General features: G+C 42.8%; 1 protein-coding gene across 3 annotated transcripts; it reads left to right on the top strand.

The window, feature by feature from the left end:
• The first annotated feature begins 10 nt into the window (after positions 1-10).
• cluha (CLUH binding protein of NUMT mRNA a) lies at positions 11-27,699 on the top strand. 3 transcript variants are annotated; one of them, XM_033631330.2, is made up of 27 exons: positions 11-300; positions 9,038-9,231; positions 9,705-9,876; positions 11,816-11,959; positions 12,691-12,818; positions 12,989-13,143; positions 13,602-13,727; positions 15,354-15,501; positions 15,593-15,685; positions 15,845-16,279; positions 17,532-17,791; positions 17,876-18,288; positions 19,159-19,260; positions 22,272-22,372; positions 22,469-22,621; positions 22,715-22,777; positions 22,867-23,111; positions 24,381-24,465; positions 24,554-24,707; positions 24,809-24,948; positions 25,032-25,112; positions 25,209-25,334; positions 25,461-25,582; positions 25,672-25,765; positions 25,861-25,995; positions 26,094-26,167; positions 27,429-27,699. In XM_033631330.2, the coding sequence occupies exons 1-27, from the start codon at positions 165-167 to the stop codon at positions 27,553-27,555; spliced, it is 4,206 nt and encodes a 1,401-aa protein (XP_033487221.1). In that variant the 5' UTR covers positions 11-164; the 3' UTR covers positions 27,556-27,699. The 3 variants fall into 3 exon arrangements, with proteins under 3 accessions (XP_033487221.1, XP_033487222.1, XP_033487223.1); XM_033631331.2 differs by having other exon boundaries at positions 23-300; positions 17,876-18,201; XM_033631332.2 differs by lacking the exon at positions 11-300 and adding an exon at positions 1,346-1,433.
• The last annotated feature ends 210 nt before the right edge of the window (positions 27,700-27,909 follow it).

Genomic DNA, 27,909 nt, shown 5'->3' with positions numbered 1-27,909 from the left:
CACTGTCCTTCCTCGGTAGACTTGTTTTTGTAAGCTTGTACCCTTCGCATGTAGCCAGCTAGCCTGCGTTAGCCGGAGAAGCAGATTTTTGTATTTCTACTACAGACGAACATATTTAAAACACCGCTGCTGGGGTATTTCTGCTGCCACACTGACTGCCGACCATGGTGAGCAAGACAGATGACATCCCGGCGTCAGTGCCTAACTGTAATCCGGTTGATGTTGCGGATGAAGCCGGGGATGGAGCCCAGGACGGCAAAGAATCCAGCAAGACACGTCTGAAGGATTCCTGCGGTTGTGGTGAGACTCTACAGCAGCTTGATGCATATCTGCTGTTTTAACACCTAACACACACTATACACACACTGATAACACATATCATAATGCACACATTGACACTACATCTTCATATAGCCAGCATCCATGTGGATTACCTGCTGTCAGTGTCGTTTATTTAATATTTTGTTGCATGTGTCTCTGCATAGCATCCACCAAAGCTAATGACATTTACCTCCATGCTTTGTTTTGTGACTTTAAAGTCCTCAGACCCAAGGTGGTGGTCTGTGGGGTGCACCCCTTCCTCCTCCCAACCATCTCCTTGGTAGCCTCTCCAAGTTTAGAGGGTCCACCTTGCACCTAGCAGCATCTGCTAATTAGCTTGCTGCTGTTCATGTGTGCTAAGTAGCAAGCTAGCAGTCTCCACTGGATCTGATCCATTTCTACATCCATGGGTCATATCTATAAGTATGTGCTCCAGCTTTACACCGACATTGCAGGCACACCAGACTAACCCCCCAAAAAGTTAGCTGGTATGCTAACACTAGCCTCCGCATAAATGAGTATGCGGCTAATTAGCTAACTGGCTAGCCAGCGAGCTAGCTAGCTAGTAAGCAAGCTGTCGCTCTTGTCGCAAACGGTGCGTCGCTTCAATCCCAAGCACAAGCATAAGGAGCAGAAAATTGGTGTTTTCTGGTAAAACACAAACCGGCTGTGTAGCACATGATTTGTTCACGTATCACATTGCACCAGCTCGTGTTGTGCTAACTCGTATTGACGCACATGTTCGGTAACAGCATGTCAGTGGAAGGTCACCTTCAGTGGAGCTGCACACACTCCACATGAACACAGGGAGGTTCGTACACATGGTGTGATTTTTATCTAACGGATATGATGTCCGATAAGCTGTGTGAAAGATACGTTGGGTGTTTTTTTGTTATTATTATGCAATTTAAGAGATGACAGTTGGATAAATAGCCGGCGGGGGTTGGTAAACACTGTACGCGGCCCCTCTTCCTCCCCGCCGGGGAGGATTAGATCGAATGTCCCTCCTCGACCGGGAAGCGGAAGCTGGTTGTCGTAGAAAAAGTCATGATGGTGCATGCACAGTGAGAGGGAAGGTTACGCTAATAATACATGAACAGCCGTGTAAGCAGGTGAGTATACGGAAAGATAAAAGTAACGGTGGCGGCTCGCAGCAGAGCAGCAGCAGACTGGTGTCGGTAGAGGCAGATTACACAGGGAGGCGGACTGTCAGACGGTGAAGTTAACGTTACACAACTTCTAGAGTCAGTCCTGCAGCCTGTGTGTGTGTGTGTGTCAGTGACATGTGGGACCTTGAATTGTCTCTGCCTGTCAGTTCATAGTGTTCAAAGTGTCTCATTGCTGTATCTGTGAAGGGATGAGCGTGTGCTGCTTTGTGGATGAACTGCTGAGCTGGTTGTTGTTGAATTCTGCTGGTTATGTGGTTGGATGATGTATGTGCACGAGCCCACATGGAGCAGTGGATGCTCCATTTGAGCTCTTTAACAAATAGTCCATTAATTGATCAGCCAATGGACGGAACAATGGTTAGGATCAAGTTCATTATTGAAGCGAAATGTCACATATTCTCCAGTTCCAGCTTCTCAGTTGTGGTGATTTGGTGCTTCTCTGTGACTTATGTGATAACAAAAGTAATGTTTCATCGTGATAGGTTTGTTGGTTAAAACAAGCAAGCTAATCTTGCACTTTAGGAGCTTGTCATGAACGTTTGATGGACATTTTGCAGCCTTGGTAACACAGCATTGCAGGATCCTGGTGTTGCTCAGACAAATGTGCAACCAATGGATCAATCCTGCTTCCATCAACTCAGAAACATTTCAAAATAAAACCATTTCATTCCACTAAAAAATCTGGAATCCATGCCTTCATAGCTACTCAGGTAAACTACTGTAACTCCTTTCTCTCTGGCTTTACTTAAAAAAAAAATATCCCTCTTCCGTCTTCAGCTCATCCAAAAGGATTTTGACTCTAGCTAGGAAACATGACCACATTTCACTGATCCTTGCCTCCTTACCCTGGCTACCTGTTGCCTTTAGAATAGATTTTAAAACATTATTGATTGCTTACAAAGCCCTGAGAGGCCTCGCTCCAAGTTATCTGATCTGTTGTTGCCCTACGTCCTTTCTCTCATCCTGAGATCCTCAGATGGGTCACTCCTTGTTGTACCTGGGTCCAGATTAATTCAGAAAGGTGATAGAGCCTTTGCAGACAGAGCTCCTAGACTTTGGAATAACCTGCCTAAGGACATCAGGGCTGCAAACTGTGTCTCGTCTTTTAAATCTCTTTTAAAAACCTGCTTTTTTAGAATTGCATTTCAGGGATTTTACTTAATTTTAATGACATTTTAATTGGTCTTACCCTGTTTTACTATGTGCCCAGTGTTTGGCTGTTAGTTCATTTCATTCCTCTGTGTTTAAAGTTTATCATTCTTAATTTATGGCCCAAATGATGAACAATTTAACCCAGAATTGGGTATGAAAATGGTCACATTTGCTGCATCCTACTTGCAACCTCCCTCAACTGTCACATATGAGAGACAGGGATAGGACTGATAGTCTAAACATGTCTGATACCAAAGTTACCACTGGGCTGTCAGTGCAGAGTTGTATCAGGACATACAAGCAGCACATGACAGAGCAGACAGATTGAGGCAAGGGTCACTGTTAGGTGTTTTAAGGGGCTTAATGCTCCAGTTGGGTGAAGAGTGACCTGGATAATCTCTGGAGTCACTGACATCCTGGCACTACACCTCTTCTGGCTCTGTCTTCCTCACCAGTCCACAGTCAAAGCTTTTGTATTCCGTTTCTGTCATCTTCATGCAGCTTCATGTCACAAGGCGCATGTGGGAATGTTAATATTATCATTCATTCAGTGATTCATGTTTATAATGCCAAACAGTCCTTGTATTCAGTATTTGCAGCAGTGAATTCCCATTGCATGACTCAGATTCTGTCCGTCCACCAGGAGGTTTCCTCCGTGTGCTGCAGCAAACATGATTACAAACAGACTTTGTGTGTTGTTGTTGTTGTTGTTTTCAGGGTTGTCTGGCTGCTAAATGTTGCCATGGCAGCAGCCAGGGTCCCCATGTCAAGGCCTCAGAGTAGATACATAGCTGGCTGCTGGATTTATTATTTTGTTGTTCTCAAGAGAAGCAGAGAGAGCTGCATTTCTAAGTATTACATCACCTGAAAGAAGCTGATGTGAATGATCACTATGAGTTGGCAGTTTGACTCAGAGAAGTGTAGTCGGAGGGCAGATGGGTCAGTTACAGTGTAAACCTTTGCTTGCTGTAGAGTTTCATTGTGTCTGGTTTTTACCTCACTTCTGTCTTTATCTGATCGGTGTTCTTGTTTCAGTGGTTCTTTACCTTCACCTTGAGCACTCCTGTCTGGTTACCTTGTGATGGTTTATGTATCTTCCCACGATAAAAAATGCCAACCGGAAATATCACATTTTGGGCACTCCTACATCTCCTACTAGATTATATTGCTGTGTCGCTCAAGCCTCAACCACCACCATATTATATCTCACCACCGTATCTCATTTCAACAGGAAATGCATCAAGGAAAAATCTCTATGCTTGTCTTCTTCCTTCCCTTTAAAACAATAGCAGGCATGAGATTTGTCCTGTTTACTGTTGAACGTCACCATTCCCCTCTCTCCGCTTCCCACTGAACCTTCTTCCATTAAAGCAAAAGGGTCAGTTTTGCAACACATGGGCTGCAGCTGGATTGCCTCATCAATCACAGTCTGAAATCTGGCACTTTGTACCTTTGCCTGTCTGATGTGGCGAATGCTACAAGCTAAAACATTTAAACTATTGTATATGATATTGCTCATTAAACACCACCTCCATGCTTTGTCCTTTATAACTGAACCACAGTTTGTTGGAATAAGTTCGGAGTTAAACCACAAAGACGGTGTTAAAAGGTCGCTGAAATATGGTAACTGTGTGTTTGCTTATTAAAGCTCCAATGTGTAGGATTTAGGAGGGTTTTGACATAAATGGAATATAATAAGTATGTTTTCTTTAGTACAGTGGTTCCCAACTGATCCAGCCATGGGGTCCAGATTTCTCCTTAGTCAGTAGTTCAAGGTCCACACAGTTTAATACATTCAGTGTTGACTTGTGTTTGGCCAGGTCGTCGAGCTAGTTTGCTGTCTCTCTCAAGTAGCTGTCTGTTAGTTATTTACTCTACAGCAGGAAATGGCACTTCAAAATAAAAGCTCCAAGATGGAAATCCAGTGTTCTTTAACAAACACGACACCTTTTCAGGTCGCTTGAGGTCTATTCAGAATTGAACCATGTCGCACGTTTGGACTGACCCACTGCTTTAGTGTATAATCACTTTGGGGAAAAAGGATAGTCGTGTTTTTGTTACCTTAAAACAAGCCATTTATATCTACTTAGGGAATTGGTCCTCGTCTACGGAGATCGCCATGATGCGCCGCCATTTTTTTACATTAGCCCAGAACGGACAAACGAAACACTTTAGCATTAGCCACCACAGTTAGCAGCCCCTCCATGATGAGCTGAACCGTTTTTATTGGGTTTAATCACCTTGCCCGTTTGTTTTGAAGAAGAAGAGACCCTTGTGGATAATTCGGCTCCTGGTGAAAACCTTGTAAACACTGAACAGTGAAGGAATCTAGAGCGGGAGTTCATGCCTGGCACATGGTAAAAGTTTCAGCTGGTTGCACTCTGCAATCCTCACCACTAGAGGCTGCTAAATCCTACACACTGTTGCTTTAAATTGGCTATAATCAACATTTAAATAGTATAATTCTATGAAATGACAAAGTGAGAGGGGTGACTCAGCTCATTTTCTTGCTGTCTGGCCCACAACTTTACTGTTTTGGTTCACTCTCACTGCTCTCTTTGCATCGTTTTCCAGGGATTTAGCTCCTAAAACCCACTGTGCGCTACTTTCTCAGCACTGAACAGCAGGCGGACACAGTTAGAGACTAGCTGGTGAACATAGTGGTGCATTTAGCAGCTGAAGAAACAGACTAGAGTTCTCTTAGGTTTGCAGGTCTAAGAACGAGAATAACTGAAGCTGTTAACATGACCTCAGCTCAGATCTGATACTGTACTGATACTGAAAACAAATACAGCTTCACTGAAGCACTTGACTCCGAGCCCTCATTCTCTAATGGTTCTAACACTGTGAACTTGTGTGTGTGCTCTGAAGCTGTTGTATTTGTTATTCAGAGCGTGGCTGGTCGCCTTTCTCTCCTGTGCTTCCTCCCCCGCTCCTCCACCATTTCAGTGCATTCGGGGGTCGTGGTCCAGTTATGAGGCCCCACCCCTCCCTCTGGCCCCCTTCTCTTCAGTAACCCTGACGCTGTTTACCCTTGACAGTGATCAAGGACACACTGGCTGGCAGCAGTCGTGTCCCAGCGAGACATCCACACACTCAGCCCTGCCTTTTTTGAATCAATGCTCCTGGGAGGCTCATTCTTATTCATGTCATTTTCTTCTCACCTTAACTGTTACTCACTCTGGAAAATATAATGCATGCAGACCTCGTATAATGAGATCATTCATGAGCTCAGATTTTTTTTATGTCATTCTTGTTATATAAAGATAATGAGTAACTGTCATGTAAGAGATTGAATGTCCACAAAAGAGTAACGGCAATTGCTGAATGGTTTCTTAGCTGCCTGCAGGTATTATATTTGCCACAATAAGCCAGGCAAGTGACCAGTAATTCCCTCCTGTGAATGCTGAAATCTTTTGTATTCAATCCCTCAAGGCTCTCTGGCTAAATTCCCTCTGGTGATGCAACAGTGTTGGTTCCAGTAGGTTGCTGTAGATCAGCAGAAATGAAACACCTGCTGCTTAGTTTCATGTTTTTGATATGAGATCTGTGTGTTTTAGTTTCAACTTTTTAGGAGAGTTTGTACTTGTTCTGTGATGTCACAAAGTCCAGATCCTATTGCCTGTATTCTGCAAGGTTGAATGACATATAGGAACACCACGGACCTAACATGCTGTACCTGAGCTTTGTAGGCTCTGTTCATTCATTCATAAATATTTCATGAGGTTATTGGTTAGGTCATCCAGCCTCTCGGTCTGTGTGCTTTGTTTGTGACATGGCTGCCAGGTAGCGTCTGTGTAGAAATGTCTGGTGGTGTGTTGTCAGGACGGCTTGCTTTGCTCGACTGACTGTCTGAAGGTGGTGCTCCCTGTTGATCAGATTATTTAACAGCAGCTGTCGATTCCTAGAGAGTGGAGCTGTTCTGATACTCATTAAAGAATGTAGATTGCTGCTTGTATTGTTTCAGACTTAAGTAAAGGTGGTTTAAATGTCCTAAATGTCAAATTTAAAGGAATACAGTACAGGCCAAAAGTTTGGACACACCTTCTCATTCAGTGCGTTTTCTTTATTTTCATGACTATTTACATTGTAGATTCTCACTGAAGGCATCAAAACTATGAATGAACACATGTGGAGTTATGTACTTAACAAAAAAAAGTGAAATAACTGAAAACATGTTTTATATTCTAGTTTCTTCAAAATAGCCACCCTTTGCTCTGATTACTGCTTTGCACACTCTTGGCATTCTCTCCATGAGCTTCAAGAGGTAGTCACCTGAAATGGTTTTCCAACAGTCTTGAAGGAGTTCCCAGAGGTGTTTAGCACTTGTTGGCCCCTTTGCCTTCACTCTGCGGTCCAGCTCACCCCAAACCATCTCGATTGGGTTCAGGTCTGGTGACTGTGGAGGCCAGGTCATCTGCCGCAGCACTCCATCACTCTCCTTCTTGGTCAAATAGCCCTTACACAGCCTGGAGGTGTGTTTGGGGTCATTGTCTTGTTGAAAAATAAATGATCGTCCAACTAAACGCAAACCGGATGGGATGGCATGTCGCTGCAGGATGCTGTGGTAGCCATGCTGGTTCAGTGTGCCTTCAATTTTGAATAAATCCCCAACAGTGTCACCAGCAAAACACCCCCACACCATCACACCTCCTCCTCCATGCTTCACAGTGGGAACCAGGCATGTGGAATCCATCCGTTCACCTTTTCTGCGTCTCACAAAGACATGGCGGTTGGAATCAAAGATCTCAAATTTGGACTCATCAGACCAAAGCACAGATTTCCACTGGTCTAATGTCCATTCCTTGTGTTTCTTGGCCCAAACAAATCTCTTCTGCTTGTTGCCTCTCCTTAGCAGTGGTTTCCTAGCAGCTATTTGACCATGAAGGCCTGATTGGCGCAGTCTCCTCTTAACAGTTGTTCTAGAGATGGGTCTGCTGCTAGAACTCTGTGTGGCATTCATCTGGTCTCTGATCTGAGCTGCTGTTAACTTGCGATTTCTGAGGCTGGTGACTCAGATGAACTTATCCTCAGAAGCAGAGGTGACTCTTGGTCTTCCTTTCCTGGGTCGGTCCTCATGTGTGCCAGTTTCGTTGTAGCGCTTGATGGTTTTTGCGACTCCACTTGGGGACACATTTAAAGTTTTTGCAATTTTCCGGACTGACTGACCTTCATTTCTTAAAGTAATGATGGCCACTCGTTTTTCTTTAGTTAGCTGATTGGTTCTTGCCATAATATGAATTTTAACAGTTGTCCAATAGGGTTGTCGGCTGTGTATTAACCTGACTTCTGCACAACACAACTGATGGTCCCAACCCCATTGATAAAGCAAGAAATTCCACTAATTAACCCTGATAAGGCACACCTGTGAAGTGGAAAACCATTTCAGGTGACTACCTCTTGAAGCTCATGGAGAGAATGCCAAGAGTGTGCAAAGCAGTAATCAGAGCAAAGGGTGGCTATTTTGAAGAAACTAGAATATAAAACATGTTTTCAGTTATTTCACCTTTTTTTGTTAAGTACATAACTCCACATGTGTTCATTCATAGTTTTGATGCCTTCAGTGAGAATCTACAATGTAAATAGTCATGAAAATAAAGAAAACGCATTGAATGAGAAGGTGTGTCCAAACTTTTGGCCTGTACTTTACTTCACCCATATACTGAGAACTTGTATATTAAGTGCTATGTTGAATCCATGAAGAAAACTTTTTTTGTTTTATGCTTCATGATGAATTAAAATTCTTGATGGATTGGAGTAAAGGGATCCGTGTTTATCAAGAGCAAAGCTATTTCAAAACATCCATTCACAAACTCTCACACACAACTTGTGCAGCATAATCCAAGTCTCATTTATCCAGTTGTATGCTGGGTACTTCCCAAACACAAGCATGTTCCCTAAAAGCTTACTATTTAAAACACTTCTGCAAAAACAGTCTCGCACACGGATGAGTAACCTCCTGGGCAAGTGGCCGCAGTTGAACTCTGCTCATTGAAATGCATGAGCAGAGTTCAAACACACATGCTAGCCCAAGCACGCTACTCGAAGGCGTCAAAGTGTTTTAAATAGTAAGGTTTTAGTAAAAATGCATGTGTTTGGGAAGTACGAAGCATACGACTGGATAAATTAGACTCCTGCATGTGTTGCTAGGGAGTTTGTAAACCAAATGTTAGATGTGGACCCCTATGACTTCAATTCATCAAGCATTTTCTCCATTTTTTGGATTCCTCCTTCCCTGGAGGCATACGAGAAAAACAAAGCCTTCTTCACAAATTCAGCAGAGCACAGGGCGGGTAGCTGATAAACAAACTGTCATCTCGTGGGTGGACTGCTCCTTTAACTCCATCGCTAGGTGGAAGCTTTACTGATGAGCCTGTGTGTCTCTTCCTCTACAGGGCACAGTGCAGATACAGCCATGGTGAACGGTGACGGGGCTCACGAGCGCACAGAGGAGGCCGAGTCAAAGCAGGATGGGAACGGTGAGGCGGACGGAGGAGAGGAGTCTAATGAGCAGGAAGTGATAGTGATCCAGGACACAGGCTTCACTGTTAAGATCCAGGCACCTGGAACAGAGCCATTTGACCTGCAGGTAAGGATTAGCTCTTCACAGGCAGCTGTTCATTAGCTCAGGTGTTTATAGCTCTGCTGACAAAAATGAACTCTGTTATTCATTTCAAGGAGGCTGCTGGTCAGTCGAATAAATGCATGTTCTTCTTGTTACCTGAACTGGATATTTTCCTAATTTACCTGCAGTGTGTCATGACAGAGAAGGAAATAATGACTGCCATATTAACTTAACAGTTGTAATATCCTTCCTCATAATATAAAACTCATAGATCTAAGACTTAAACCTACATACCTGGATCATATGAGATGGAACCTGTACTGGTTGTTGGTCTGAACACTGGGTTGTGCTGCATTATCATTAAGAATATGCAAGCAAACCAGCTTCAAACTAGAAAATAAAGACAATTTGTCTGAAACAAAACCGGATATACATCTGAAGCTACAAATCAGTCTGAAGCTGGACTTATTTCTACCTCCCTCCCTTTCCTCCATCAGGTCTCTCCCCAAGAAATGGTACAGGAGATCCATCAGGTGTTGATGGACCGCGAGGACACCTGCCACCGCACCTGCTTCTCACTGCAGCTGGACGGAAACGTGCTGGACAACTTTGCAGAGCTCAAGTCCATCGAGGGCCTGCAGGAGGGCTCGCTGCTCAAAGTGGTGGAAGGTCAGAGTCATATTTTTTCTCTTCACACTTGGGTTTGTCTGCTCGTGGTGGTGCAAAAAGGAAAATGAAAGCTTCCTTCACGGCTTGGAAAAAGGTCAAGCTGTGATCACATTACTAACGCTGCTTTAGCAAAGTATGTAGAGCAGTTTTACCCGTTTAAGAGACAGTAATCGCAGTCACTGTCCTCACTGGGAAAACAAAGAATGTGATAAATGTGGAGAGTGATGAAGTACATTTAGTGACGTTCTCTCCTGTCCTCTTGAGATCAATGATCCCTTACGAGGGAGACCTGGCCAAGACAGCAGCATAAAAAAAAGTTACAGCCAAACAACCACACAATAAAAAACATAAAAGATATTCAGTAACATGCAGAAATATTAGAACACCTCCACAGATTGGCAAGACCCAACCGATTCATTCAACCTTGAGAGCTTTAAAATCAGGCAGAGAGACCAGTTCACTTAGTTTTAACTCTTTTTGAAGGTTAAGTGAGAGGATCAGAGCACATGAAAGCTTTCTTTCCCAGCTCAGTCTGTGCACTACGAACAGCAACAAAACCAAGTCTTGAGATCTCAGACTGAAGCTACAGTTAGATTTCTGTTCAGTACAAATGCCAGAGAGTGTTTACCCAGTATGGCTTTATAAATGAACAGACACCAGTGACTGAGCCTATGAATGGTCAAAGATGGCCAACCAGCCCTGGAATCAAGCCTACAATGATGAGTGAGGGCTTCACAGTTTGTAACAAATCTCAGTGCACTATGATATGCACGATCTAACATGTGCAAACAACGTGCAGATGCATTCGTGTACAGCAGATCACCGTAATCCAATAGCAACCAGTCTTTTCTGGTCTCAAAGGAGAAATTGGACCTGTTTCTGGAATAAAACCCAAACTTCAGCCTCAGCTTTTTAAGAAGATTATCAGCCTGAGGTTTAAATGAAAGGGAGTCATCAAGCTAAATACCGAGATATTTATAACAAGTGACAACCTCTAACTTGTTTCCCCAAGCAGTGAGAACATCAGGAGAGTTGACAGGCCTCTTTCTAACATTTGAGAAATGCATAACCTGAGTTTTATCAGCATTTAAAACCAGGTTTAGCCGTGAAAACTGAATCAAGATAATGTTAAAGACAGCCTGCAATTTGGCTACAGCCTCTTTGAATTCCACATTTTCCATCTGCAACATCAAAACATTAAGTATCTACTCATGGAGGAGAAGCTCGTGCTCGAGACAGTGTTGAGATATGAAAATGAGTGGTTGAGCTTTAACATTGGCTAGCTCAGTGGTGCTAGGTGAGCTAGCAGTAAATGCAAGCTTCCCTCTACGCAGTGATTCGGTTAGCAAGTGTAGGTCGATAGAGAGAAAATAGTTCCTACATGAAACTGCTCATGACAAGGTCTGTGGGTTATCTTGAGTAAACAGGTCATGGTCATTCTGGAAAGAGACATTGCTGCTGAGTTTTTCACATGTATTTTTTGGCGCTTTGAGCACCACAAGCTGAGTGCCATCTAGTTCCATTATATTGGAGAGAAAGCATACATCTCTACAGCCGATATCTCCAACACTCAGCAACTCACCAAAATAATCTAGACTGATAAATAGCACTACAGGTAAGAGGAATAATATGTGTTTTGGATTTTGGGTTGAACTGTCCCTTTAACTAAAAGATTCAAGTACTTCTTTCATTACTGTGTATTAATTTAAAAACATTAAACATAAATAAAAAACACTCTGGATTCGATGTTTTACCCTTCATCTTCAGCGTGATACAATATCTTTCTTGCTGAGGTCGATGTGTAGCTGCTGGCACAAGACTCAACACAGTTGAGTTGTCGTTCATTTGAAGTGTCCATTAGGCTGATCTGTTATACGTCAAACCACTCACTGCCTGCTATTTATAACCTCTCCATTTCTCCTGTCTCTCTTCTCTCCAGAGCCCTACACAGTGCGCGAGGCCCGCATCCATGTGCGTCACATCAGAGACCTACTGAAAAGTCTGGACCCCTCAGACGCCTATAACGGGGTGGACTGCAACTCCCTGTCCTTCCTCAGCATCTTCACTGATGGAGACCTTGGAGGTATGACACCATATGAGACATTAAGGGTAGATGAACAGCCTGTGTCCTGCACAGCCATCTGGTACCGTGTTAATGTACAGTGTCATGCATGAATAGTAACAAGGGGTGTAACGATTCATTGATTTGGATTAATGCATAGATTTAATGATCCAATACTAGCAATACCAAGTGAAAACATTGATCCATCCCATCGTCTTTAGGATGCGCCTTGATTTATTTACTCTCCCCTTGGAAATAAATCAGCAGTGTGGAAATATTTATGCATTGTAAAGGTGCCTGAGCTAATAGTGGGTTACTAGCACAAAACAGTTGTTAAGTCTATGAAACCTGACAGTTATTACTGAGCTAAATTTAATAAATTTGTGAAACTCATGTTTTATGTGTCTTCATTGAGTCTGTTTTAAAGGAAACTTTACTGCAATTAACTGACTACAGATATTTACAATTATTTATTTGTTTTCTTCTTTTATGGTCAAAAGCAAAAAGAAAGGGGTGGCAACTTCTTTTGTAACCGATTGTGTTAAATGGGCACATGATATCATCTCATCAGTCGCAGGCTGCTGAATTGAATTGAATCGAAATCGTATCGTGACAGACGTTGTGATATCTGCATATATCGTATTGTTCAAAGTATTGATACAATATTGTATCGTGATGAAACTAGTGATTAAGACCCCTAATAGCATCGTGGACTGCAGACATTCAGTGTGCTTGTTTTTATGTGACTGCAGATAGTGGTAAGCGGAAGAAAAAGGGCACCGAGCTGGAGCAGATCGACTGCACCCCCCCAGAGCACATCCTGCCCGGCAGCAAAGATCGCCCTCTGGTGCCCCTCCAGCCACAGAACAAGGACTGGAAGGTGAGGAGCAGCGCTTTTCAGGCACTACGTGTGGTCCGATTTGGAGAAATCATATTTTTGTGAAAATAGAAAGTGATTACACAAACAATACCCTAAGTGTCAGTAATGGAATAAGAGACTGATTTTTTTAATGTATTTCCTTTGACCAATGATTTTAACACCTCCAACAGCCTATGCAGTGCCTGAAGGTCCTGACCATGAGTGGCTGGAACCCTCCACCAGGAAACAGGAAGATGCATGGTGACCTCATGTACCTGTACATTGTGACTGTGGAGGAGCGTCATGTCAGCGTCACCGCCTCTACACGCGGCTTCTACCTCAACCAGTCAGTCACCTTTTCAGCTCATTTCAACTCTGTATCTCATTACAGCTCCCTGTTTTCACTGCAGTGTACTCTCCACCTTTAAGCCCCCATAATCTCTTCATACATAGTATATACACAAGGCATTTGGCAGTCACTTGGCATTAACAGTTCCAGGATCCTAATTTTGGATTAGTTTTAGATGCCAACAAGGACTTATCGGTCACACAATTGGATTACATTCAAAAGTAGATTTGGGAGAGATGCCATGGCGTGGAGCAGGGTTATCCCTCTGTTTCTAACAACTTGATATCAGCTATTATAAGCTCCTGTCATGTTTATTGTTCTGTAGTTTGGGAGACCTACATCGCTACAGGGAAATTACTTCCTGTTCAGGCCTGTTTAGTTGTTAAAATTTTCATTCCAGTTAGTAGACTTGTTACAAAAAAATCATAATAATGATATTAATGTGTGTATTTCAGATCTACTACCTATACCTTCAACCCTAAGCCAGCCAATCCCAGCTTCCTGAGCCATTCTCTGGTGGAGCTGCTGAGCCAGATCAGCCCTGCCTTCAAGAAGAACTTCACTGCCCTGCAAAAGAAAAGGTAACAACTTCCCTCTCAGCTTCCCTTCATTGTTTTCTCCTGTCAGTGGTCAACTTCTCTTCAAACTGAATGACTGTATTGTATTTGGGCAATTCAGAGTGACAGAGTTGATGCTCTTCCTCTGTGGCAGGATGAAAATGTACCTGTAATATCTCAGCAGTGATGGAAGAAGTATTCACATCTTTCACTGAAGTAAAAGTACTTAATACCAAACTGTGAACATCCATTAAAAGTAAAAATCCATTACTTAAGTAAAAGTATTTAAGTATTCTCAGCAAATGTACTTAAAGTAGAAAAAGTAAGGGCCTTGACACACCAAGCCAGCAGTTAGGTGTTGCTCAATTTCAGGCTGTTGGTGAGTGTCTGTTGCTCTAGTTTTTGCAGTGGGTCACACACCGTTTGCCCTTGTTGGCCCTTGTTGGCCCTTGTTGGCTTTTTCTCAGCTGATTTAGCATGTTAAATTGGCATTGGAGCCAGTGGAGCCAATTGGTGAGTGAAATCACTCTGATTGGCAGTTCAGCTCAGTGCACAAGAGGAGAAAGTGAGGAAAGTAAACAAAACACTTGAGTCAAGAAGGCATGAGATCAAAACAATCTTGTTATATGAGATAAGATTCTTTTTTTGTTGCCATTGAGCTCTGAAGTAGAAATGGTTCGTAATTGTTTGTGTTACTGTTTGCTGGCACATGGTAAATATCCTTTGTTCTTTCAGCACCAGGCAGTGTTGTTAATGTACTAAGTGGCTAACTAGCATCTTGAATCCGTCCTGTTGGTTTCCCTTTCTGAATGACGAATACAGAATACTGCCACCTGCTGCTATGGAGTTATTTCCTCTCACACAGGCGCAAAATGTACTAGTGGGCTGTTGCATGTAGACTTTGCGGTGTGTTCAAATGCAAGTGGTTATCTGAGACACAGGCGTCGTGAGGCGGTGCAACAGTCAGTGCAGTAAAATAGTCCCACATTGTTTTATATAAAGCATGATGTTTTTAGAGTAATGCTACTGCTGCATCAGTGTATCATGCATTTTACTGCTGTAGATGTTTAAGGTTGTACTTATTTCAAATAATACTGCTCACAGGAAGTGTATGAAAAACTGTTATCTGAAAAATAACTAAAGTTGTCAGATAAATGCATTGGAGTAGAAAGTACAATATCTGTGTCTGAGATGTGGCGCAGTTCAAGTATGAAGTTGCATAAAATGTAAATGCAGTTAAGTGCAAGTACCTCAAATGTATACTTTAGTATAGTACCTGAGTAAATGTACTTAGTTACACACCATTACTATAGCGCAGTGTCTCTCTGCTCAGATCTGTCCTCTGCGCTGTACAAAAGCTTCTCTTCTTCACTCTTGTGCGTTTGTCCTGCAATCACTCTAAAGTTCATTCATTAACTTTATTTAACCAGGTGAGAATACATTTTCTTTTATTGTTGAGACCTGGACAGGAGGTCAAAGTCTGAAAGCACAATAAAAAAATTAAACTGAACAAGACAAAATAAATATAAGAAATGAGGTCAGGACTCCGTGGTTCTAGTCTTTCATTTGGTTATAATGTTGGTGATGTGTATGAAAGAAGACCACCCATATGATGCCATTTTTTAACTGTGTAATGTGTTGTTGCTGCAGGGTCCAGAGACACCCGTTTGAGAGGATAGCCACGCCCTTCCAGGTGTACAGCTGGACAGCTCCGCAGGTAGACCACGCCATGGACTGTGTGCGAGCTGAGGATGCCTACACCTCCCGCTTGGGTTATGAGGAGCACATACCTGGACAGGTGGGCACAGCTGACCACGGCAGCACATCAGGCAGACAAGTAATGTAAAGTTTTAACAGTGTTAATAGTTTGTGTGCTGATTTGTCTTTAGACCAGAGATTGGAATGAGGAGCTGCAGACCACCAGAGAGCTGCCGCGGAAGAACCTGCCTGAGCGCCTGCTGAGGGAGAGGGCAATATTCAAGGTACCGCCTTCACACATTTAACGGCAGAGACCAGATGATGCTGAGTCACACAAACTGCTGACTCACTCTTTTAATGGTCAATGTGTCAGTGTGTAACTTTTTAATGTGTAACAGCTTCTTCTTTTAACCCACTAATGCCTCCTTTTTTTCCTCCTGCAGGTTCACAGTGACTTTGCAGCAGCTGCCACTCGAGGCGCCATGGCAGTCATCGATGGCAACGTAATGGCCATCAACCCCGGCGAGGAAACGCGCATGCAGATGTTCATCTGGAACAACATCTTCTTCAGCCTGGGCTTTGATGTACGGGACCACTATCGCGAGCTGGGTGGAGATGCCGCCGCCCACGCTGCGCCCACCAATGACTTGAACGGAGTGCGGGCTTATGGGGCAGTGGACGTGGAGGGTCTGTACACTCTGGGGACAGTAGTGGTGGACTACAGGGGATACCGTGTCACAGCCCAGTCCATCATCCCTGGTATCCTGGAGCGCGAGCAGGAGCAGAGCGTCATCTACGGCTCCATTGACTTTGGGAAGACGGTTGTGTCTCACAGCAAATACCTGGAGCTGCTGGAGAAGACCAGCAGGCCACTCAAGGTCAGTAACACGGCGATCGTATCTGCTCACGTGACTGTATGTGTATTCACAGTGCATACTTTTAGTGTTAAATGATAAGTCTGCTGTTATTCTGTTTTTTTTTATTGTCAGTACATCCCATGAAAAGACTAACACCAATAATGAATTGAAACTAATAAATATTTCCTGTGAAGCCAATCCCTCACACAGCATACTCCTCTGTGTTCTCCATTGATATCCAAAAAATCGCATCAATGAGTCACACTATTACATCATTACATTTTAATACGGGGTGACATGAATAAGGGCGCTCTAGTTTATCCTGAGTCAGTCCCATATACACATCCTGCTGCAGTAAATACTTGCCTGAGCAGTGTTTCTTAAATGGAAGTATGCTTTAAAAGTAAATGGTATGGACTTGAATTTGTGTAGCGCCTTTCCGACCCCTCAAAGCGCATTAACACTACATGCCACATTCACCCATACACACATTCATACACTGATGGCCGAGGCTCCCATACAAGGTACCACCTGCTCATTATTTAAACATTCAAACACTCACACACTGAGCAATTTTGGGTTCTTTATGTTGCCCAAGGGTACTTTGACATGCGGACTGGAAGAGTTGAGGATCAAACCACTGACCTTTTGATCTACCTCCTGAGCTGCAGATGCCCCTAGAGGTACTTTGTAGTACTGCAGGGGGCACATTTTCTTTAAATGTTAATTAAAACATATCAGTCATGCATTATTTCTAAAATAATTATACTGTAATGAGTTCAACAAGTAGTGTAAAATGTTCAATAAACCACATTTTATGTTTAGTAGTAGTAGGAGGAGGAGGATTCTCACTGGCCTGACTGGAAATACTTAAAGGGTTGGTAAAGGGTTGTTATTTTAAAAAGCAGTGTTAATACATCCTTTGTCAATGCAGAACATCATTTAGTCAGTGAAGGAAAGAAAACCCACAAAAATAAAAGGGTAAATAAAACCAATACATGAATAGAAATAATAAAAACATAAATAAAAGGACGTACACCCACGTATAAAAAAGGAAGGTTGCAAAAAAAAGAATCTCAGTATTCCTATTTTCAATGCAATCATTAACTGCTGCAACTAACACAATCACAGGAAGCCAGCTTTGATAATGAATAAGAAACAAAAATCAAGAAAATGGATTTGCTGTTGAAATGTAGTAGCAATCCACTTTTACTTTTTAATACTTTGATTCTCCAACAAGTTAATTTTTCTGTTCACTGGGTGTAAATTTTAGGTCCAGAGACACAGCGTGCTGAACGAGAAAAACGAGACAGTAGAGCTGTGCTCTTCTGTCGAGTGTAAGGGCATCATCGGAAATGACGGCCGACACTACATACTAGACCTTCTTCGTACCTTCCCTCCTGACCTCAACTTCCTGCCTGTGGATGGAGAGGAGCTTCCTCCAGAGAGTCAGCGCCAAGGCTTCCCCCGACAGCACCGCCACCGCCTGGCTTGTCTACGCCAAGAGCTCATAGAGGCCTTTGTTGAGCACAGGTAGGTGTCTGCGCTGGTGTGCGTCATCACATTTCCACCATTAGAAGAGTTTTTAAATGTGTTAAATGTTCCGTGTCTCCACAGATATCTTCTCTTCATGAAGATGGCAGCATTACAGCTCATGCAACAGAAAGCAAACAAGGACGCTAAGACTGACACACCCGCCATCACAGAAACAGCGGAAACACCCACAGAAAGCAACACCGACACAACCCAGACACAGACACAGACCACTGCATCAGATAGTTCCAGTGCAACAGAGGTCTCCACGGACAGTACAAGCCAGACAGACACCTCTGCTGCCTCACAGGCAGCGACTGACGCTGAAGAAAACTCCACGAAGCCCGCCACAAACGGGCCTCTCGAACCAGCAGCCACTCAGAACGGGGAATGCAAGAGCCCACTGGAGGGTAAGGAGCTTGAGGAAACTATTCCAGGATTAGCTCAGGCCAAAGAGCTGGCGGAGACCTTAGTTGCCGAAGATGGATCTTGTATTGGTACGTCCAAAAATACCCCAAAACGTGAGGCCAGGACGTCACAGGGAGAGCTACTCTGGTGGATGATTGCATAGACAAAGTAGTGTTTGTCAGAGAAGTGATATTAAACCAAATAGTGTTTTCTGTTGCTGTTAGTTGTAGAGAATGTGTGTGTCCTCAGCAGTAGAGTATCACATAGAGCATTATAATACAAGCACTGGGCTGTAGTGGCTTCTTTCCACCAGGCTAGCTGTCCCTGTTCAGTCCTCAGCCTGCAGTGGGGACGAGTGTTGGCCCCCAGTCAACCCATCTCTTAATGTCCCCGTCTGTGATGCATCTGCTGTGGGATATGACCCAATAAACTGAATAATCAGCTGCTGTGTTCATTAACTCAAATGTGTTTGGGAACGATGAAATAATCTCATGTTCAACGATTTGTGTGCTGCTCAATTGATCTTAAATCTAATCTGTTGTGTGTGTTTATCGACTGCTTTGAATCGGTGGTGGGTACTCGGCAAAGGCCATGTCTACAATGAGCTTATTAAATCACTATTTTATGCTTACAACATCAATGATAGTATCCATATTGTGTGATCAGCTGTCTTGACATTTCAAAAGCCAAGACAGCTGATCAATACTGCGGATGAAAAGTAGCCTCTGGGCCAGCTCTGGCACATTAAATGTGTATTAATGTGCACTGTCCCTGATAATTAAACCAATTAATGAGATAAGCAAACAACTGCGTCTGAGCGTCATGTCTCTGTCTTAGTTTTCAGGTGGCTTAATGTGGACATGGTTTCTCTCTACTGACATGTTGCCATGATGTGTCTGTAGCCATTACTTTTAACAGTTTTCCACCTTTTCCTTGTATTTGGTCCTAATCACAAACAGATCCCAAAAGCCGCGAGGTCGTCCTCAACGCCTGCAAGGCAGTCGGCTCCATCAGCAACACGTCGTTTGACATTCGCTTCAACCCTGATATCTTCTCTCCAGGTAAGCACAGTAGGGATGATTAAAGGGAATCTGTTATGCTTATTTACAGGTTCATACCTTTATTTTGGCGTTCTATTAGAACATGTTAACATTTTTCTCAGGGCTGAGTTGTGGCTGGTTTGAGGCTCATGTAACCACTGTTCATACTGTGGAGAGTTTAATCAGTAAACTGTAACTATTTTATTTACTTAAATGAATTTAATTAAATTTCATTCACTGCCGGCAACTTTTAAGGTGGAACGTTTACTTGTAATGTTACTCAATGCACGAGCCGACGATGTGAATCAATCAACACTCCTTAAATTTCACTGTGACAACTTTGACCAATACATTTGTTAGTATATATCATACTCTTTCGGTAATGAGAGGATCTTCAAGTGTTTATATGTATTAATTTCGACCAAGACGTCATATATCCCAATCCTCACTAGGAGAAGATAAAATGTTGCAGAGCGTTGTTCCTGTGGACTACGGCAACACTAAACCCCTGAGCTTGCCTTAGGAGGACTAAATGCACAAACCTGCTATTTTCAAATAAATATATATGGAGAGAGACTCTCACTGCAGCCTGTTCTGTTTTGTTCTGAAACTGTTGGCATGCAGCCTTGTTCTGTGGACGATAAACAAGGTGCAGACTTCCATCTGTGTCACCAGTGATGAGGAAATACAGGGAGTGGACCTAGCGGACCTAGGGTCTAGATACCGTGTCTGAAGGGTTACTTTTGGTTCCAAAGGTACCATACCGAACGTGTTTGGTGGAAACGGGGCTTTTGATTGGTTCCAAGTCTTCAGCATGAGCAGCTGTGGGGGAATGATTGTAATGCAGAATAGCAGCACTTTTTAACCCTATGGGAATTGAAGCTTTCCGACAAGGCCAAGCACTTGTCGGTAGTCCAATGTTTTCACAGCGAAAAAAAAAATGATAAAGTTAGACTAAAATTATCTATAACAGAGCTTTCATACAGCTTTGCACACACATTACTCTTAGATGGATTACTCGCGAATGCAAGCTCGCACAGAAATGCCACGCATATCACATGAAAGCGCAGGAGCAGAGCTTTCCAATAATACCACACACATAATTTTGCTGTCATCCCATCATGCTATAAATACAGATAAATTGTCTACAAAATAAAAACCTGATGAATTTCTTTACAATCCATTATACAGATCTTGTTATCAGTCACTTCATATAGTGAGGAATATCGTATCTTACCACGTCTTAGGCTTGCGTGTGTTTCTCCCTGTCTATCCACATTTGTAGTCCGGCTTTCAAGATGCAAATATCTCCATATTGTCCAGTTGACACTCCATCAAACTTTATATGACAAGACCAGCCACTTGACCTTTGCGCACCCAGACAACTGTAGCCTAATTATGCATGCTGACAGGGCCGTAGTCACCATATACATTGAGGGGGACACGTGCCCCCCCCCATCAATGCCCAAAATGTTCCCCCAATATATAACTGAAACTGAAAAACAACAACAAACTTTGTTTACTGCAAACAAAGTGGCAAATATTATCTTGGAGGACATCATTGCACTTGGTTGACTATTTTTCTATGATCTTAGATGTAAATATTGCATGTTTCTTTCAGATAAAACACATTTTTGACTTGTGAATGAGTCAATGGAATTTCTTGCAATAATGAAAAAATGCTGGCAATCATTTTCCGCCTGGCACAAACCACACGTTTTGGACAGCTGTGAAGTGACAGAATGTCCCAGCATCATGGTTCTTATATTGCCAGATTCCAGAGAGTCTCCCCTCTTCATATATGGCAGAATATGTCATTTTCCAACTTGCTATGGTGAGATACATGTAAAAATGTAAGAATTTAGTCACACAGATTTTTTTTTTCATTGATATAAAAATTAATATAAAATACAGGCATGTAGAAGGGCGTGAAATGATCTGGTTAGCCCAGATTGTCCTGAAAAAAACAGATATAGCATGTGTATGTAGCCTTTATGATGACTGTGATATGAGCTTAAAAGTAAAGGCAGTAAAAATACCCCAAAAACGCCTAGGGCCCATAGGGTTAACAAGACATATCACCAATAAAAGCTTCTAAACCAAAATCTTGACAACCAGATATTTTCCAGCAGGAATATGACTAAATCTGGGAGAAACTAACATTTGCAACCAAGTTTACATGTTTCCCTGACATTATTATGTAGCAGTGTAGACTCTGTAAGGTAAACACTAGTGTTGTGCCTGAAGCAGATGACCATGTAAAGAAATATGTCACTAAATGTCGTCAGCTTGTCTCAAAAGCAGAAAAAACATTGGAAACAGAGAATTCATAACAGTCTGAAATGTGTGATTCATGCTGACAGGCACTACTACATATGTTTACCTCATTATTTGAATCTTTGGCCACGTTTAATATGAACATCCGACACTGTAACATTATAGAAGATATAGAAAAGCATAATAGATTCACTTTAATATGTGACCTATGAAAAGCTTGACAGTAGTTGTACAGCATATGGACAGTGAAGGCTTTATCTACAAATGGTTTTACTGATGTTGAAATGAGCTATGCAGCCATATAAAGGAGGTAATGAAGAATCAAATATAATCGTTCTCATTGACATATAAAGCCCCCAGAGGTTGAGAAATACATGGTGAAGATTTTAGGATAGGTTTAGATTATGTACGAAAAAGGCTGAAGTCAAATACAAATATTTTTAAGACCAAACAGTCTGGAACAAAAAAATTAAAGCAGGTGACAGTGTGCAGCTGAATATATTTGTGAAATGATGACTGTTGTGTAGAACATTATGAAACAGTGTGTATAAGATTAGAAAATAATGAAACCATTTAGTAGAAGAGCAGCCAAGATAGCTGTGGTTCCATTTTCACTCCCTGCCCTGTCAAATTTGTCAGCGTCTAATCTGCTTCTTGCTCGTAGTTATTTTTAGCACATTTGGCTCCAAATGATTGTTAAAGTGTTGAGGGGAGAATGTAAGCACTGAGCATGTTTGCATGTGTTGTTGAACCAGGAGTGCATTTCCCAGACGACAGCGCGGACGATGTCCAGAAGCAGAAACAGCTTCTCAAAGACGCTGCTGCCTTCCTGGTGTCCTGTCAGATCCCATCGCTGGTCAGTGACACAGATCCAGATCCACGTCATGAAGGGTTTGAATGATCTTGTTTTTGTGTCTAATTTTACAGTCATGTATGTGTGTTTTATGATCAGGTTAAAGACTGTTTGGACCACAGTGCTCTGCCCATGGATGGAGCCACACTGACCGAGGCCTTGCGCCAGAGAGGCATCAACATTCGCTATCTGGGCACTGTTCTGGAGTTTGTGGACAAGACCCCCGCCAAAGCCCAGCTGGAGCACTTCTATGTGAGTCTAAAGCCCTGAATACAACCACCACTGTCGAATGCTTTTTGTATTTATGTTTTGTCACTCTAATATTTCCTTTTTTCCATACCTTAGAGAATAGGAATCAGTGAGCTGATCACCAGATGTGCAAAACATATCTTCAAGACATACCTCCAGGTTGGTAACATACATTATCCAGCCTCTCTCAGAGACAAACCTACATTTATTTTCGTGTAACATAGTTTCTAATTTTTCCTCACATGTAGGGTGTGGAGCTGTCTGCCCTCTCTGCCGCTGTAAGCCATTTCCTCAACTGCTTCCTGAGCTCCTTCCCCGATGCAGTCGCCCACCTTCCACCTGATGAGCTGGTGTCTCGCCGTAAAAGCCGCAAACGTCGCAACAGGGTCCCCGGCGGTGGTGACAACACGGCGTGGGCCAGCCTGACACCCAGCGAGCTGTGGAAGAACATCGCCTCAGAGGCCCAGAGCTACTATCATTTCACCATACAGTGGTGAGGGGCCCATCTGTTGATGTGAAACCAGGGTGTCTGCAGGCCCTTAACAAGTCTTTAACTTTAAAAAAATAGGCCTTAAAATTCAATAAATAGTCTTAAATTTAAATTTGTGAGGTTTTAATTGACCCTGTGTGAAGTCCCGCCCAGGACACAGACTGCCCAATCATAACGTAACATCGGGCCGGCTCAGACCAGGGTCCAACAACACCACAGCTGTGCTCCATTGACTCTAATGCAGTCATTTCAGATTTCCTTCATTTTCAGGCTGGTTTTGTGGATTTGGAGCTAAATGTTGTGCCTGGGGCACGTCGTGTATTAATGATACTCGTTACCTGGAGAGGTTGGAAAAAAATATATGTTTCTTCCCTGTTCCAAAACCAAAATCAAACCCTGAAAAGTGTAGGGTTAGCTAGCTAGCTACTGAATATATAGCCTACTAAATGTATACACATGCTGCTTTTGCTTTTTAATGATTATAACAGTGAAACAAAGACCGACCCTGCTGTACAGGAACCAGTGAAGGGAAGCAGGGAAACTTTGCTCATATTCAACCAGCTCTGTGTCATCGCACTGTGCGCAGATTAATGTTTGACTTTCTCCGGAGAAGAAGCCAAACACCTTTCATCTGCACACACTGCGATGCCACACAGCTGGTTCAATATCAGCAAAGTTTCCCTTTATATTCATTGTCTTGTGTGGCGATCAGCAGTGATGTGGTGGTTCACTTGTACACTGTGATCTGTAGCCTATAGTTCGGCTTTAGCTTCTAACTATCTTTGTCTTTTTAACCTGTTGTTGCTGCTGAGTCAGTTTGACATCTTGGATATATCCTTCAAACACAGACTGTAGACCCCTCTGTCTGCTTCTCTCTGCAATCACTGTTTCATTTCTCCAAAAATATGATAAAATTACAGTGCAGTTAGTTGCAGCGTGGGCTCCATGCTTACTCCAACAGCTTGTCGGACCTTTATACTTGCAATTACCTGTTGTCAAACTTACATTAACCTAACTCACTCTAATTACCATATTCCTAAATAAAACCTACCACTGCGTATGTGCTTCATACTTAACTGCAATGCTTGAATAAGAAAAAGAGGATTTGTTCAAAAATCAGCCTTAAATGTGGTTAATAATGATCATGAAAATGTCTTTAAAAGCTTTAAATTCAAGTCTTTGGTACCTGTAGACACCCTGGCAACAAATGTTAAAGCATTTCCACTTTGTGTTCAAATTAATTGGTGACAAATGAAATGTTTTCTTGCGCAGTGAAAGTGTCGACCACGTGGTGGAGAAATACGGCCTCCAGAAAACCACTCTGCTCAGAGAAATCTCAATCAAAACTGGCATCCAGGTAATACTTATTTAGTCTATAGTGACCCTGATGGTGCTTGACCAAATGGCCTTTGTGAAACATCCTCTCTTTTTTGTTTGCCTTCTAGATTCTGATAAAGGAGTACAACTTCGACAGCCGCCACAAGCCTGCCTTTACAGAGGAGGACATCCTGAATATTTTCCCTGTGGTGAAGCATGTGAACCCCAAAGCCTCAGATGCCTTCCACTTCTTCCAGAGTGGACAGGCCAAAGTGCAGCAAGGTGCAAAGAGAAGATTGAGTCGTACATAACATCTGACAGAATGAGTGTAAAATCTTTTCGACGTCTTTCTTTATCTGACTTCGCTCTCTCTACATTCCCAGGTTTTCTGAAGGAGGGCTGTGAGCTGATCAACGAGGCTCTTAACCTCTTCAACAACGTGTACGGAGCCATGCATGTAGAGATCTGTGCCTGCCTGCGCCTGCTGGCACGCCTTAATTATATCATGGGAGATCACCCTGAGGTGGGCAGCAATATGGTGACAACCCTCACTTTGTGTGTCTCATTGATTATATGTTGCTAAATGTCACGTGTGTTTACCCACAGGCTCTCAGCAACCAGCAAAAGGCTGTTCTGATGAGTGAACGAGTCCTCGGCATCGAGCACCCCAACACTATTCAAGAATATGTAAGTTATCACACCAGATGAAGGAGGTGTTTAGCTCTTGCTAAAGATGATTTATGTCCCTTTTAACCAACACGTTTATTTCCTGTTTGTTTCCAGATGCACTTGGCTCTGTACTGCTTCGCCAACGGCCAGCTGTCCACCGCCCTGAAGCTGCTGTATCGCGCCCGTTACCTCATGTTGTTGGTCTGCGGGGAGGACCACCCAGAGATGGCTCTGCTCGACGTGAGTGCAGTCTTTACTTGACATTTATATAAACTATCTTAAGTCTTTGGTGAAACCCAACCTACAATGGGAAGAAGACTGAAATAGAATTAATAAAGACTGTTGTTCTCGACTGTCCTTCCACAGAGTAACATCGGGCTGGTGCTGCACGGTGTGATGGAGTACGATTTATCACTGAGATTCCTGGAGAACGCCTTGACCATCAACACAAAGTACCATGGACCCCGATCCCTCAAAGTGGCCCTCAGGTGGGGAGAGATTCATTGACCATATGCATATAATAGGTATAATACTGTCTGACATGATGACTCAAATTATGTGGGCCTTGTTTTTCCAGCCATCATTTGGTTGCAAGGGTTTACGAGAGCAAGGCTGAGTTCCGTTCCGCACTGCAGCACGAGAAGGAGGGTTACACCATTTACAAGAACCAGGTGAGCCCCTCACGACTCTACGCTGCTGCGAGCTGACACTTCTCTTTATCAGTCGCAATAAAGTGATATCTGAAATGTTTCTTTTCTCTTCTCAGATGGGCGAGGCACATGAGAAGACCAGGGAGAGCTCAGAGTACCTGAAGTATCTCACCCAACAGGCCGTAGCTCTGCAGAGAACCATGAATGAGATCTACAAGAACGGCTCCAACGCCAGCATCACGCCCCTCAAGGTGACTGCTCGCATTCAGGACATGCTTTTGTGTTCCCAGCTATTTGAGCTCCACCATTAAACAGTGATGCAATGTCTTTCTGTCCTCCTGTTTTGCAGTTCACCGCTCCCAGCATGGCGAGTGTCCTGGAACAGCTCAACATTATCAATGGCATCATCTTTATACCGCTCAGGTACATAATGCCCTGAACACCTGCAGAGACCTAAAAGAATACTCCAGTGACCATTTATATAACAGTAACTCACCCTGTGTTATGTTGAATTTGTGAAGAGACCTGTGTCGTGCTTGCCCTAATGAATACAGAATCCAAAAACTGAGAAATTCTTGATGAATTGAAGTCATAGGGGTCTGTGTTTTAATAATAGCAAGAACGTCTGTTTATAAACTCTCACACAACTTGAGCAGTTTAATCCAAGTCTCATTTATTCAATTGTATATTCAGTACTTTTGAAACTGACAGCCTTTTCAGATGGGGAATTGAACTGCAAATGAAACTTAAGTGCTCTCTTCAAAGCCAGATTCCATTGACAAAAACAGCAACTTTAACTCGCTGAAAACAGGAGCTGCTGGTCTAGCACTGCCTCGATCAGTTAAGTAGTTAGTCAGTCAGTGTTATTTGGTGACTTTGGAAAATTTGAACTTACTTTTTAAAACACCAAAGACACACAACAACACAAATAAATTAAATGATTGAGGCAGAGGTAGATCAGCAGCTCCTGTGTTCAGTGAGGTAAAATTACTGTTTTTGTCAATGGAGTCTGGCTTAGAAGAGCACATACTCAAGTTTCACTTAAAGTTTAGTTTTATGTTGTTAATTTTTTTTAAGAAAAAAAAAAAAAGCACGTGTTTGAAGTACTGAGCACATAACTCGATGGATGGGATTTGGATTATACTGCACCTGTTATGTGAGAGTTTATAAACTGATGTATTGGTATAGTTTAACTGTTGTTAAATGTGGTGCCCTATGACTTAAATTCATCAAGAATTTTCTCAGTTTTTGGATTCTTCGGTCACCAGAGCCATGTGAGATAGACAGTTTTCTTCACAAAATAAATATAACATGGGGTGAGTTATTGATACAGAAATGGTCATTTTGGGCGTGAAGTATTCCGTTGATATTTTCTTGACACAACAGGAATTACATAATACACAAAGACTGGAATTATGCAGCTGTTTTAAATTTGATTTTATTACATTATTTCAGGAGGATATCCCTGAAAATAGCTTTACAGAAAAATTCAGTTTATTATGATGACTCTGTCTGTCAAATTTAATTTAGAACTTGACTGTGGGTTTTAGTACATTACAAGAGATTGGAGACATGAGTGACAGCAACGTCTCTGACTGAGGGGATAAATGAAAAATGGTCAAGCCATACCAAACATTTCAAAGGAAGTCAAGTATTGATTTGTTTTCTTGGTGTTGCATTTCAGCCAAAAGGATCTGGAGAACCTGAAGGCAGAGGTGCAGAGGCGGCAGCAGCTGCAGGAGCTGGGAAAGAGCGAGGAGCCCGCTGAGGACAGGCCACTGGAACTAGAGGACAAAATCCCCATTGATTAATGTCTAAATGCCCTCAACACAGCTACTTTCTGCTACGGGGGGCGGGGAGAGGCCGTGACGCAACAGCCATGTCACTGAGCCTGTGGACCCGAGAAGTGAGAGGTCTAAATCAGCATTGAAATAAACAGGGGGAGGGATGGGTCAGGGCAGTCCAGAGAACAAAACTGTATGAACTGTAGGACAAAGGAATACAGAGCGGGACTTTCCTACAAGGTAGGAAGGGAGGGAGGAGAAAGTACAAACATAGAATCAATGTTACGTGCAATCTGAAAAAATCCCCAGCCCAAGAACCTGGTGGCGTGAAGTCACTCAGGGTGTTAGCTGCTTAGAAATGTGAATGGATATGAAAGAGTG

Source organism: Epinephelus lanceolatus, chromosome 4, assembly GCF_041903045.1.
Source record: "Epinephelus lanceolatus isolate andai-2023 chromosome 4, ASM4190304v1, whole genome shotgun sequence".
Classification (NCBI taxonomy): domain Eukaryota; kingdom Metazoa; phylum Chordata; class Actinopteri; order Perciformes; family Serranidae; genus Epinephelus; species Epinephelus lanceolatus.
Note: the sequence above shows the minus strand (reverse complement) of the source record. Positions and strands in the feature narration are given on the sequence as shown.